The 13,753-nt window shown below is 49.3% G+C and overlaps 3 protein-coding genes across 3 annotated transcripts in view; 2 read left to right on the top strand and 1 right to left on the bottom strand.

The window, feature by feature from the left end:
* Positions 1 to 111, top strand: part of LOC113211856 (putative heat shock 70 kDa protein 7) — a 4,052-nt gene extending 3,941 nt beyond the window's left edge. The window contains exon 7 of the mRNA XM_052270701.1: positions 27 to 111. Coding sequence (XP_052126661.1) covers positions 27 to 111 — 85 coding nt within the window. The remainder of the gene's footprint in view (positions 1 to 26) is intronic.
* Positions 112 to 124: 13 nt separating this feature from the next.
* On the top strand, positions 125 to 1,069 carry LOC127750115 (heat shock 70 kDa protein PPF203-like; the record flags this gene model as incomplete). Its single annotated transcript, XM_052270692.1, is given in 1 exon segment — positions 125 to 1,069. A coding segment is annotated over 1 exon segment (321 nt), but the record flags the coding sequence as incomplete, so codon positions are not given.
* Positions 1,070 to 3,116: 2,047 nt separating this feature from the next.
* The window catches only part of LOC113211854 (1-phosphatidylinositol 4,5-bisphosphate phosphodiesterase zeta-1), a 13,892-nt gene continuing 3,255 nt past the window's right edge, over positions 3,117 to 13,753 (bottom strand). The window contains exons 2-14 of the mRNA XM_052270691.1: positions 9,674 to 9,856; positions 8,254 to 8,489; positions 8,050 to 8,129; positions 7,845 to 7,974; positions 7,326 to 7,444; positions 6,665 to 6,822; positions 5,916 to 6,033; positions 5,745 to 5,830; positions 5,447 to 5,656; positions 4,898 to 5,296; positions 4,628 to 4,810; positions 4,215 to 4,550; positions 3,117 to 3,769 (exon numbers count right to left, since the gene is read on the bottom strand). Of these exons, the coding sequence (XP_052126651.1) occupies positions 3,525 to 3,769; positions 4,215 to 4,550; positions 4,628 to 4,810; positions 4,898 to 5,296; positions 5,447 to 5,656; positions 5,745 to 5,830; positions 5,916 to 6,033; positions 6,665 to 6,822; positions 7,326 to 7,444; positions 7,845 to 7,974; positions 8,050 to 8,129; positions 8,254 to 8,489; positions 9,674 to 9,856 (2,483 nt within the window). The 3' untranslated portion in view covers positions 3,117 to 3,524. The remainder of the gene's footprint in view (positions 3,770 to 4,214; positions 4,551 to 4,627; positions 4,811 to 4,897; positions 5,297 to 5,446; positions 5,657 to 5,744; positions 5,831 to 5,915; positions 6,034 to 6,664; positions 6,823 to 7,325; positions 7,445 to 7,844; positions 7,975 to 8,049; positions 8,130 to 8,253; positions 8,490 to 9,673; positions 9,857 to 13,753) is intronic.

Genomic DNA, 13,753 nt, shown 5'->3' with positions numbered 1-13,753 from the left:
CGCATTCTGTTTGGGATTCTGAAAAGGAGAAATGTGAGAAAAGTACCCTTCACCCCCAGCCTGCAAATGGCATGGCACACGCATCTAGGAGCTAATCTTTTCCGCTTGTAACATTTCTCGACAGATTTATCAAGGGGAAAGGTCTCTGGTGAAAGACAACTTTTACCTTAACAAAGACATCACGATCGAGATCCCCCCCAAGCCCGTGCGCGAAGCAACTGTCGATGTTACATTCGAAATCAATGAGAGCGGCCTGCTGACGGTGACAGCAGTGGAGCCCACATCCGGGCGGCAGGTGATGGTGGAAGTCACGCCCAAGGAAGCGCACCTGAGCGAGGCCGACATCCAGGCTATGATCCAGAAGGCCAGTCTCTACAGGTGCGAGGACAATGAAGCTAAAAGGAAAGTCGAGGAAGAGCTCCGAAAACGAGGAGTTGTTTTCTAGTTTTTGTAGACGGTTTAAAGAATTTTTTCGTTTTCCCTCATATTTTCTTTTTTTAGCGAGATTTTAGATGATTCTTCAAACTTAAGTGTATGCATATTCGATTGTAGTAATACTTGTTTAATTAGTTTGTTAAAACTAGAAGCTCAGTTAAGGTTGAACGGCCTTTAATTTCATCTTTCCACAAATCTTCACTTGACAATAAATTCAAATAGATAAAGGATACATTGCTGCTATTTTGTGATTTGAGCCTCCTCGAAATAATTCTAGAGCCCATATTCAATACTGCCCGTGCCGAGGCGAACACAGTGTATCACTGATAACAGCATTTGTTCTTTTAAAGGATTGTTTGAAAAGTACGCCCGTGTTTCCTATATATTCATTCGTTAAACTACGGGAGCTCAGGCGCCTGCGAGACTCGGGGTAGGCCTCCCCGCACTACTCGCATGCACTGCAGGCGGAGTGTTGCCTACCATCCAGGCGGCAAGAGACCGTGCATTGGCTGAACCAGGCAGTTTCGTAACGTTGAACTCCGTGACGTTAACGGGGACTTTAACCCAGCACTATGGCTAGTATTCTGTCTTCTTTTCGTAGCACGAAAATCATTAGGAAGAGGTTATGTGTAGGCAGTCTGAATTTTGAAGCACTCCGGAAATGTGAAAATGCTTTTATTTTTACCACACGCAGATTTTTTTTTTTTTTGGGGGGGGGGGGGAGTAGGCATTTCGAATTCTGCGTAAAACTTCCGTATTTAGCCTACGGAATTTCTAACAGTGTTGGCATGCCCGCTGAGCTCTGCGGGTGGTGTGGGTGGCCTATCTCTGAGTCGGAGGTGTTTGGCCTCGTCTGCATCGTCTGTACTCCGATTACTAATCAAGAATACATCTGATTTTTTATTTATTTGAAAAACAATAACCAAACTTTTAAACGAAAATGTTTTAAAACTACTGCCCTCCGAATTTTGTATTTAAAATTAGCTCCTATCGAAAATTTGAGAACACGGCTTCATAGATGGCACTTTAATGCAGAAAATGCAAAAACCAACCGTCTCGATATCTTCAAAGGTGTGGCGACACGGCCTGCTACAAGGGAGCATGTAGTTTCATGCTGGCCGTACCTTTTCCTACGGACTGGTGCGTCTAAAACAGTCGTACGAAACGGTCGAGGAAACGGTGTTTGTTCAGGAGGAAACTGGTTGGTACTAGACTGTCTGGGATCGGAGGTGCCCTTCATTTAAAAAGAAAATTAAAACATTGGAAATTTTTACCTCAAATTCAGTACTAATAGTTTGACTTGCTCAAAAAAATACTTAAAATAACTTTATCGCAAAGATTCTAGTACCAACCATAGTCAGGTTCCCCCTGAACAAAACACCGTTTCGTACGACTGTTTTGGACGCACCAGTCCATGGGAAAGTGTACGGCCAGCATGACGCCACACCTGAAACACGCCATCTCCCACCAGGCGTGTCGCCACAGTTTTCAAGCGATCGGGTCGTTTTTACTTAAGTTTTGTAGATGAAAGTACCATCGATTAAACGGTGTTTTGTACAGTTTGCGAAGAGCTATAGTTTTTTTTAAGTAATTCCCAAAATTACCCTTGTTTTTGAGCCGTTACACTAGGACCCCCCCTTAAACAAAGGGCGGGTCTGCTTGATCGGGTTTATTTTTGATTTCTTTACTATTTTATTTTTATTTTACTCTTTTACTATTTTATTTTATAATCTTACTTTTTTCGGGTTGTACAATGACTTTTCGAAGTGACCCCCTCCCCCCCCTCGCACCAACCTATGTAAAACTGAAATGTAACTCAATTTGACGCCAATAAAACCATTTTAAAATTGAACTGTACGCTCCTGTGTCCATGTAAGGTAAGGAACCGATTTTGTCAACCATATCCCCAAATCCCCATCCCGAATCGTCACGTGTTTTTATTCGATTTTTCTGTCTTTACGCACATTAGGGGATGCTGACGGCGACAGGGGTGAGGCACAAACTTGTCCGTCTAGAAACGCTAAGACGACGTATCAGAGTGCCTCTGTACCAATTTTGACGTTTCTAGCTGCACAGTAAGTGCTCCTAATCGAGACCCGAAAAAATTATCTGCTAATTTCCGAGCCGAGAGTAGATATCTACTTGAGGCGCATACAGGCGTGCGGTACAGTATGCCTACCGTCGACCACGGCGGCGCCTTATGGCCCTGTACGGCCCGAGTATGCAACCCGCCCGCAGGCCTGCATCCGGTGCAGTATGTAAGCAAAATAAAGGAAGGGGTCTGTGGGCCACCGTGTTAAGCGCTTTTTGATTCCTTTTCTTCTTCTAAAAGCGCTATTTAAGCGCCAAAAGGCGATGGTGTTCTACTGGGGCAATTTTCATTTCTGTCTATGGGTAAAAGCCTGTAAAGGCCCTTTCCGGAGAAGGCCTATAGCGCGACACTAACGCGGACGAAATTTCCCCAACGACAAATAAATTGTTTTCTGGTTTCCGCTTGGTTCTCTTTCCGTATCGAGAGTAAAAGCTAGCTGACACCTTAAAGTTACTTATAAATTCTTTATGTTTAGTCAAATGGTTTTTAAGGTATCATCTGCTACAAAGAAGAGTCCAAGCAGCGCCGGAAGGCGCAAACACTGAGTGGGCGCCACTCAGTTTTCAGTGTTATCTTTAAAACGCAGAAATAAGGTTTCTCTTTTAAAAAGCTAAAATTTTATTCAATTAAAAAACAATAACAATTCTTTTAAAACTACTTACAGTCACTTGTTTGTGGCACTCGTTCTTCACACACCGGTTCGGTTTCAATTGTTTCAACGTAGCACCCTTGACATTGATTATTAAGAATGATCAGCAAAGAATAGGCAATGTAACAGCGTCAACACAGTATAGCTCAGCAACTCTTCAAATCAAATAGGCACGAAGATGCGAACTCAGCATTTTCAGATTTTCCATTGTTGGTATGTAAAGGTATCAGCTTCAAAAACAACGACGACATCTTGACACGTCGAGTAGTGTCGCCGCAACGCTCTGCGGCGCTCTGGCTCGGGCGGTATCAACATCACAGACAGGGGGTGGGCGCGACCTGCGACCCATCAGTAGGACACCTCGGTCACCTTGGTGTGGATGAAGAGCGTGGCCGGCTCCAGCGCCCGTCGCTTCATGTCCACGAGCGGCACATGCGAGTACCCCGGGGCCATGGATAGGACCGGCAGGGCGTAGGCCCCGACGACGGGGTCGTGGCGCCGAGGTGTCTCGTCCTTCACAATGAAGTACACAAAGGCGAGCTCCGGAAGGTTGATGACGAACTGGAATGTGCAGTCCCACCGAGGGTTGAAGCCTGCAAACCAACACAGAGGAATGGAATAACACTAGTGTGAAAAATACAACATGTTTCTCAACTGCTTACTGATGCATTAGCCTACCACAAGGCGTTACTTAAAGGCGGTAGGCACGCTTTTTCGCACGCTTGGAATGCGGTAAAGTAACTAAAACGTCCCACACGGCTTTTTTTAGCCACCTGGTCGGTTGGTCGGTCTGTGTCGCTCAGGCGCGGTTTTACGTCCGGCTGACAGGGGGCGAACCGTTGTGAGTTGCCTACTACATACAGGAGTTTTGAACTGCAAACTGCCTATCTCTCAGGCGGCTTTCTACGGCTGACAGGGAGAGAGACAACCCCTGTCGCCCTGGGGGTTGCTTGGCAGCCTCGCCGTTAGGGCTAAAAGTTCTCCGCTTTTTTTCCGATAATTTTCCGGAAACTTTCCAGGACTTCCCACCCAACTCACCGTTGTCGTTGATGACGTGCGTCTGTCGCTTCCTCTTGTCCATCGGGTGGCCGATGATCTTCACCTTCACGTACGGGTCCAGGATGTCGGTCAGGCCCTCGCCCTCGGGCTTAGGCAGGTGCTGGCCGCTGATGACCCTGATCTCCAACAGCCGCCTCCTGTCTTTCAAGGCGTGGAGCTGGTTGATGCAGTTGGCTGTCGGGGTGTAGCTGAACTTGGCGCAGTCGGGCAGCCTCAGGTAGTCGGGCTTGAGTACGAAACCGCAGCCGCCATTGTCACCGAACTTGGCCTCGTTGATGAATACGGGCTTTCCATGGCCTTGGTAGTTCAGCGCCGCTACAGAGTCGAATGGAATGAGAATGACTTGTGCCGTAACAACTGCTATTTGTAGACTGGCGATGGGGAGAGCTTACCGATCTGGCAGCCCGCGTTCCAGTACGGCCAGGGTTGGAAGTTGGTGGAGCCGGTCCGCGTGCCCGCCGGGTAGACCTTGCTGAGCCGCCGGGTGTTGAACTCCACGAAGGCCTCGGCGCTCTTCTCGATCAGCTTGGCGGCCTTGCTCTCCGACAGCGACACCATCTCGTAGCACTTGCCGGCTGTAAGCCGAAAACGACGTGGTAGTATCGGTGGCCTCGTGTCGCAGTGCACTGCGCATGCGCGCTCGACTACGCTGCTGTACTTACGCTCCTTGAAGCCGTGGAAGTGTGTTCCCTGGCACACGTTCACCAGGTCGCTGAGTTTCTGGTCCGTGACCTTCTCCAGCTGCGCCGCGGTGGACGGCTTCCTACGCGCCGCGCTCACCTTGCGGACGGCGGGTTTGTGCGCGGCCGGGCCGGCGTCCTGCGCGGCCGGCGAGGGCGGCCTGGACGGCTCGCTCTCGCTGCTCGACTCAGAGGACTTCTTGCCGTTGCTGCGGCCGTTGGGTGGCGACAGCGAGTCCATCTCGTCGTCGTCGTCCGACTCGCTCTCGGGCGTCTGCACCGGCGCCGCCTTGCGCCCCTTGATGAGGATGCGGTGCTTGAGCTCCTCCGGGGAGGGCAGCGCCTCCAGGTCCTCGGGGACGTCCTCCAGGTACAGGAGATCTACAACAGCAAGCAAGCTCAATGCGAGTTCTTTGCCGTGGCGCGGGTACTCTTATCGCTGGGAATGAACAACTTTTATGACGGATCGTAAAAAAAAAAAGAATTGAGCACAATCTGGCGAGCACGTGAACATGTCACTCGGCTACTCACCGCCGAACACGTCGCTGATGTGAAAGGCCAGCCTTTTCTGCTGTTCGGGCGTGCAGTGGTTCTCAAGGGACAGGATCACGGGGTACTCGGAGCAGACAAAAGCGTTTGGGAGGATAGCGTCCTTGAGCACCTCGCGGAAGATGAGCTTGGAGGTGAGCGCATAGCCGTGCGTCACGACGGGCTCGCCGTCCGGGCCGTCCCAGCAGTCCACTGTCAACAAATTTGGAGGTCAGGGAAGACCACGGGGACGCAGAGGAGTTGCTGCATCGAGCTGCCTGCACCACTGCACCACACTTACGTTCCAGACACCTGCATCCCCTTCGGAGAGCTTCGACGTAGCCTTCGATCGTGCTGTCCGCGACCACCTGCCGTCCCAGCAGGTACCTGCAGAGAAATGTAATCAATATTTTGAACATGTGAATGCTGTATAGGGTGGGTTGTGCGCCAATCACACAATGTGACAACCTACGTGTTGTGGCTGCTGGCGATGTAGTAGCTGCTGAGGGGCTGAGTCATGTCCTGGTACACGGTCTTGTGGGCCACCTTCCTCACTTGGAACTGTTCGGAGCGGAGCATGTGCGTGAAGCCTGCGGACAGAGAGCGGCCGAGCGCGTGAGAAGAAACGCCGGGGCCATAGGCAACCCAACGCCCATGGGCGCGAGCGGGACACAGCCCAGCGAACTTCAAGCACGAGAGGAAACGCAATGGCCAGCGCCAGGACAATGAAACCTTTAAAATGTTGTGCACATTAAGAATACCTATGTCTATGAACGCTACACCTGAATGAAAAGTTTATATTTAAATGCTTCAGCTACAAATATTCGTGAAGTTTTTGACGGTGCAGTAGAAGTAGACTCGGGGGAAGCGAGACGGGTCAGACGGAGAGGCTCACGATGACATCATGCGTGAATCCTGAGTGAGATGATGGCAACGAGCCGTAGGGGGAGGAGCTTGACTCTGCGAAGTGGAGAAGGAGGGAGGGAGGGAGGAAAGGGAGAGAGAGACAGAGCGACAGAGATAAGAGAGAGAAAGACAGACAGACAGACAGACAGACAGACAGACAGACAGACAGACAGACAGACAGAGACACCCTTTTTGGTGCAAGAGAGACTCTCAGAGTCAATCGGACCATTTTCGAATTCTAATACGACCCCACCTTCTTCTGATTCCGTCAGTAGAAAGGAATCTCATTAAGGAATCACGCTTGAAACTCCTCACCGTGCACCGAGATGCGGCCGCTCGCTTTCAGCTCCGACTGCTCGAAGGCGTCGATGAGACAGCGACACTCGTCCAGCGTCGCCTCCGACATGTTCTGCTCCTTCTTCAGGAAGTGCTGCAGCTCGTGGGCCGTCATCTCCCGCGCGCTGCGGGCGTACCTGCACACATTCACATCGCGTGGCGTCAGCTGTGTTGAGTGTGCGTGCCAAGCGTCCCGCCTGGTCCCGCCAGTCTGGCCGGGGGCGTGGTGCGGGTGGTAAGGCTCCTTTAATAGTGTTAAGAGTCAATTGGGTAAACTGTGAGGCTGTGTGACGAGGCCATATTAAGAAACATCCGTACACTGTAAAAAGAATGTCAGACTTTTTAGGAATATTGGTGGAATTTCCTACTTTTTTAAGATTTCCTCAAAATCTGAGTAGTTTTTTTGTTTTTGTTTTACAAATATAGGAGGTCCTCAACGTGCTCCCTTTTCCCTCAAAAACTCAAAGACTTAATAAAAGCCGGTATGGGCTCATTTGTTGAAAGTGCAGCGACAGCTCTGCAAGTTTGCAAGTGAAAAGGGTAAAATTCTGTTGCTAGAATAAATACCTAGCTAGGGTAACAAGCTGTTCTTCGGGAATAATGAAGGGCATGTATGTACTCTTGGCACCTGCTTCCTTACCTGTGGTAAATGTCCTCCACCTCCGGTCTTCTCATAAGCAGCTGATAGAACTGGACGAACTCCTTAGCGTCCAGCGACGGTTCCTCATTGGGACCCTGGGACTTGTTTGTGTCGGCTAGCTGCAATAGAGACGCATGTCCGCGGTCAAGAACGTCTTGGCAAACCACACGACTTCCCGCGTGAGCCTTCACAAAGGGATCATCCAGGAAGTACGTTCTTTATTGGACGTTACGGAAGTGTTAAGTTCCGCCGGTGCACTGGCACTGCAGTGCAAGCTCACATAACGCCTGATAGGTAGGCAGCACATTGTCTGCAGTGCAAGCTCACATAACGCCTGGTAGGTAGGCAGCACATGGTCTGCAGTGCGTGCCTGTACTGCGGGATGGCCTACCCCGTGTCTCGCAGGCGCTGAGCTCGCGCAATTTACCGAATGAATCTGAGAAAAAAGGACGCGTACTTTCCGGACGATTCCTCAGTCGGTCCGGGTTTTGGGATACATATAAGGTATTGATCACTCACGTTGAAGATGCAGAGCGCCTCCTTCTTGCTCATCTTGACGTTGAGCCGGAGCAGCAGCCGGAGGCACTCGTCGAAAGCCAGCGACCCGCTGTTGTCCTGGTCGGCGGCCACGAACTGGTTCTTCAGCCACCTGGGGTGACGGACGGGGAACATCGCGTTAATGGTCAACGGAGACGGTGGGTAAAGTGAAGCGATCACTACTTACATGTTGAACCTCTTCTCCTGATTCAGGCCACGCATCACCGTCACGACGTGGCGCAGGGCGCGGACCCACACTGCCGCCATCTGTAAAAGACAAAGGCGCCAACGTGAACATGAGCGTCGAACGGGCTGAAAGCAGTCTGCTAACTGGCAAACTATTTTACACATTTGCAGGGTTTGAACGTTAAGCGTACTTATCCTCACTCACCTGCGGGGAGCTCGCCACCAGGTCCAGGCTGCCGCGGCTGTCGCCATACACGACCGAGAAGCAGCACGCCTCGTCCACGAGCGGCTTGCCGGGCTCCTCCGCCTCCCCGTCAGAGCCGAGCCGCTTCATGACCTTGCTCTTCAGCCGCCGCTGCTCGCCCACCACCTTGTTGCCGAACTTGTTGAAGGTGTCCGTCTTCCAGCCTCGGCGCACATCTAGTATCTCGCTCACCTCAACTGCAACACGGTGCAATCAAGCTAATTTGTCTCACTACACGTAGTGATATTGATCTTAAATCAAATGCGAAATGCTCTTCATTCGATTATTGAGTGCATTTCGCACTTGAACCAAGGAGTTATTTATGATAGGAAAACATTGGCTGTGGCAGCCAAAGCCACTTCCACTCTAACTACACCACATTAACTATGAATGCTTAACTAAAACAGCCAAAGCGACTCCCCGCAACGACTTTTTTGGTATTGCACTTGATTTTGTTGTTCGGTAGTCACCGGCAGCCAAGACATTGCTCCTAGCTGCTCCTAGCTACTCCTAGCTAACTTTCGGCTAGAGCAACCCTTTTTTTAAAAAAATCCGTACAGATTTTAACGTCAAGCCTGCTACACAATGTTCTTCAACAAGTTACAACTTCGTCCTTAGAAGAAAATATGCTAAAAACGTCATGAAAACGTAATATTTCATCGAAAACAAAAGTCCCACCTAGGTAAAGTGTGATCGCTTCACCTCCGTCAATAAATGTCGGCATCGCTTTGAGGCTCCCTCGAGGACTACTCCAACCTTGATTAGCTAAAAGCACGTAAAAGTGCCCCGCCCCATCGGGACAATCACGATCAGAAAGCCGGGGGCCGACCGCCCCGCACAGTCTTCGCTCTGTAGCTGTCGGCCCGGCCGCTGCGTTCGGCTTTGCGTGTGGGTAAATGGCAGGCCAATCGAATCGCGTTCTGCCGGGAGCGGCGCAAAGCGACGCTGGCGCCTCAAGTCGAGACTGACTCAACAGTCTCAGCGAGCACGAGGATCACACTCTACTTACAAACGATACTAAGTTTCATTCACACTGGTAAAACAAGTGTGCATAATTTAAACACCAATAACGTGTGCAAGTTATGATTTTAAACAGAGTTTAGCTTAAGTTGCATGCACTTGCGTGGTGTGCACATTTTAAACGTTTTGTAACCGTTTAGAATTTGCACACTTGGACACACAAATCTATAGGAACCATGTGGTGTGCAGCTGCTATACTTTTCGAAAGTGTCGAAAGTTTAAACACCAATTGACGTTTAACCTAGTTAAACACCACCATGTGTTGAGAAAATGCACACTTTGAACTTAAACACCAATTGGCGTGCAACATTAAACACTTGTTTCACCAGTGCATTAATCACTTTAAACTTCCTGTACTTACTGAATCTGGGCTCATTGAAACACTGGTTCTTGTGGGTGGGCTCGTACTTGAGCATGCCGTCGGAGCTGTCCACAAAGTACTTGCGGTGGTACCACTTGGAGAAGGAGCGCACTTTCCACATCTGGGTGCCATTGTGAATCACCTCCAGGTCGTCCTCGGCGGTCTGTGCTCGAGCCACGGCCTCTGCGGACAGAACATGGGGCATGAGGGTGCAAGCGCGCTAGGACAGGGGGGGAGGGGAGTGGCACCAGATAGCGGCCTAGAAGGTAGGCAATATCGGCTACAAAACCCATGTTATATTGACAACTTAGTGTGCAATATTTGCACACCAACTTGTGATTTTGCACATTACATGGAATCTAACTTGCGTAATGTGCAAATTGTATACCTTTTGTAAACGTCAGAATGTTGCCCCCCAGGACACACAATACTATGCTAGCAGTGGGAACCAGATGGTGTGCAGCTGCTGTACGTTTCGGAAATGTCAAAATTTGCACACCAATTTTGACTATAATTTAATGTGTCTAAACTTTGCACACTTAAATTAAAGACCAATTGAAAACTTCCTTGCGAAAAACTTCTCTTCGTAACATACAAATAATTTCGAATAATTTGAAGCCTTTGTACCAGAAAAAAATTCTGCTTTGTATTACGATATCATCCAGTTTTACAGAATAACAAACAGGGGCTGTTCGCATAATATGAAGAAAAGTCGTTTGTATCTGGATCCCTTGTACGTTTCAAACCCAATCCTTGGTCACGAACACTGCTGTTTGTAAGGAACTAAGAGTGGGTGGGTCTAGAAAGGGATTGGCATGAGGATGAACTTCCCCGCACGGGGTGTGGTGGTGTGGCACACCGTGGCAGGTGGCAGGCCCTGAGTGGGGGGCGGGGGCGAGCGGGAGAGCCTGCTGCGCCGCCGACTATCACGATTGTGACGGTCAAGGTCGGGCAGGACTGTGTGTGTAGAACGTAGCGGGAGGTGCGGCACTATGGGACATAGGTGATCTCATCTATGTCTGACAGTGTTAAGATCGATTAAGATGCTGAAAAACATTGACACATTATTTCGCGTCATTAAACAGTTATTCCTGATGTCATCAATTATTGGAAGATTGCTGAACATGCACTGGAAACGCAAGTGTGTGAATGTCGCACACTTGTAGGTGTGTGAATATCCATTCGTGCACTTAGGGGGGTAAACGTGTGAATGTCCTAGGAAAAATTCACTCCGTTACCCATCTAGTGTACGAATGGATATTCATACACCTACAAGTGAGCGACATTCACCGACATTCACACACTTGCTTTATCAGTAAATTCCTGCACTATAAACTAGTTGGCGTTTTTTTACACCAAGTGGTTGGCGTCCCCTAGAAAGCGTTCTTCTCCTTAGAATGTTTAGAACGCCAAAATCTGGCGTCATTTTGGGTTAGATAAGAATTGCTGTCACTCACTCACTCGCTCACTCACTCACTCACTCACTCACTCACTCACTCACTCACTCACTCACTCACTCACTCACTCACTCACTCACACCATACACACATACCCCGTCACATTCCCCCACCTTGCACCGCTCGCTCCTCGTGCAGCGCGTTGGGGTCGTAGCAGCACGGTGGAGGAGCAGCCAGAGTGTTCCCCATCACGTCGTGGCGTGGCTGCGTGAGCGGGAGAGGGAGGGAGCGGCGAGCGAGAGAGAAGTGGAAGTAAGAAAGAGACAAGAGCGCAGCAGGACCAAAGAGGATTCGGGACGCACATGTCCTCAGCTTAGTACTTTGGCCTAGATCAAGACCCTTCTTGGGGTATTAATGACTTTAATGACTAAAAGATTAGCACCCCTAGAAAGACACTAAAATGCCCTAAAGGTGCGAAATTTTACAGCCTTTGACACTTATGTGTCTTTATAAAGGCTCTAAAATTAAGAGCCCTTACCTTTGTTTTTCCAGTAAAGTTGTACTTTAGACCCTACTGAAAATACCAGGTGCCCGTCTGTAGTTATACTGTACCGGATGCCGGACGCAGATAGATATGCACACGGGCTTGCCTATCGCTCCTGACCACGGCGACTTTTACGGGCCGACCCAACCGCAGATGGGAATGCGGTACAGCGGTACAGTGCGTAGGGTTAAGCAGGTTAAGCAGCCACCTGGTACACACTAATTTGGGGGGGGGGCGATTTTTAGACAGTCCCCTATTGTACGAGGGGTGTCCTTGTGCACATCTAAATCAGATACAAATGATATTACCACCAACTTCAAGTGAAGGGTTCGGCACATTCTGGGGGGAGAACGAAGCCTCTAGCTACACATTGACGGGTAGCGAACGACGCAAAAATTCAAGATTTCGGTAGGGGGCTTGGGGGCCGCATTAAGTTGAAATTTGCCCCCATTTCGAGATGTGTTCAGTGGGTCTAAACTACAACTGTGTAAGATTTCAAGGCTTTAGCTGAAAGTGGAAAGTTGAGGCGAAAAATCCCGCGAAAAATGGACGTTTGTTTGCGTCCCCCAACTATGGTGGCTGCCCGTTTCTACCTCACTCGCTTCATCTCTCTTCCTCTCCCTTGGCTACGTCGCTGGTCTCGCGAGGTGCGGGAGCCGCGAACAGCACCGCAACCATAGGCGCGCTGGGGAAGGTGCCGGCAGACTGGCTCAGCCCCAGCGGGCTGCTACTCCGCCCCGCCCCCGATCATCCCCTATACTCATCCCCCCCAGGCACCCTCCCCCCTCCTCCCCCAACGCCAACCCTCTCCAGTTCCGCAGCGCCACTGTGACGCCAGGCCGGCGTTGGCGTTTGCAGGGAAACCATCGATTTCTGTCCCGCGGCTTGCCTCTCAGCCGGGCTCGCAGTCCAGTCAGCCCCCGGCAGAGCAAGGCTCGGCAAAGCCCCGGGCGAGGGACAAGGCCGCTCGCTCGCCCCACACACTAACTGGATTTGAATTTTTTATTTGTATGAATTCAAGCAATGAAATTGTTTTGCACACATTTTTGCGTTGATTTGAACACCTTCAATTTCGTACATGGTAAAAACAATGTCTGAATTTTTGATAGGAAAGAGAAAACTCTAAGGATCCCCTGAGGAAAACTCGACAGATTTCGAGCAAGTCGCCTGAACAAAGGTGGGATTTTCCCGCTTTTTCGAGATTTCTCAAAATCTGAGGCGAGACACGGAAAATAAAGATTCGCTTTGCCAGCTAATATATATTCGCTAGTATTTGGACAGATAACCTAGTAAGATTCTGGAATTTGCTGTATGAGCTATTCTAACCGATTATTGACCGTGGTAGTCGATTATTCACCCTGGTAGATAATATGCCGAATGCCGATGAAAGGAACATTGACTCCCAGAGTCAATAATCAGCTAGAATAGCTCATATAACAACTCCAGAAACTTATTCGGTTATCTGACCAATAAATACCAGAGAATATATTAGCTGGCATAGAGCGAATCTTTTTTTCCGTGGATCTGACGAGTTGTCCTCAGCCACCTGGTATACAGGTAGAGAGTAGCGTTTACATTTATCCAGCGTCTGCACACACTAAATTTTTATGAACTTTCTGATAGACACCTACGTATTTCCCTGTGCATGCCCTATTGCGTACTATTTTAAACGCCGCTATGAACAAAATTGTTCTCAATTCAAAATTTATTTTTTTTAATTTTTTTTTTTAAATTGCGCTTAAAATAATACGTAATGGAGCACGCACAGGGAAATGAGTAACCTGCGTACAAAAAAAGTTCATTACAATTTAGTGTGCACAATTGCGCGCGGTTTTCAAAATCATCGAAAGAAAATCCATTGAAAACTTTTAGAACATTGATTTTGTTTTGTTTGTGGTCTCAAATCAAGAGCTGAATGTTCTTGATATTTCTATTATACCCAAATATCAAGTTGACTGTTTTCTGGGTGAGACAGAACACTTCAAGACGGTAGGGCTGATCATTTCAGGGAAAGTGACCCGCACCGACGCTCGCCGTGTCCCCTGTCCTGTCTCGACCGGGTCTCGCGAACCAGTGTGTCTGGTTAGGGTCAGCCCCCTTGCGGCAAATCTTCCGCTCGGATATCGCCTTGGCGAGTTC

This window comes from Frankliniella occidentalis, unplaced genomic scaffold (assembly GCF_000697945.3).
Source record: "Frankliniella occidentalis isolate FOCC.00 unplaced genomic scaffold, Focc_3.1 Scaffold134, whole genome shotgun sequence".
Taxonomy (NCBI): Eukaryota; Metazoa; Arthropoda; class Insecta; order Thysanoptera; family Thripidae; genus Frankliniella; species Frankliniella occidentalis.
This window is presented reverse-complemented; position numbering and strand designations above follow the sequence as displayed.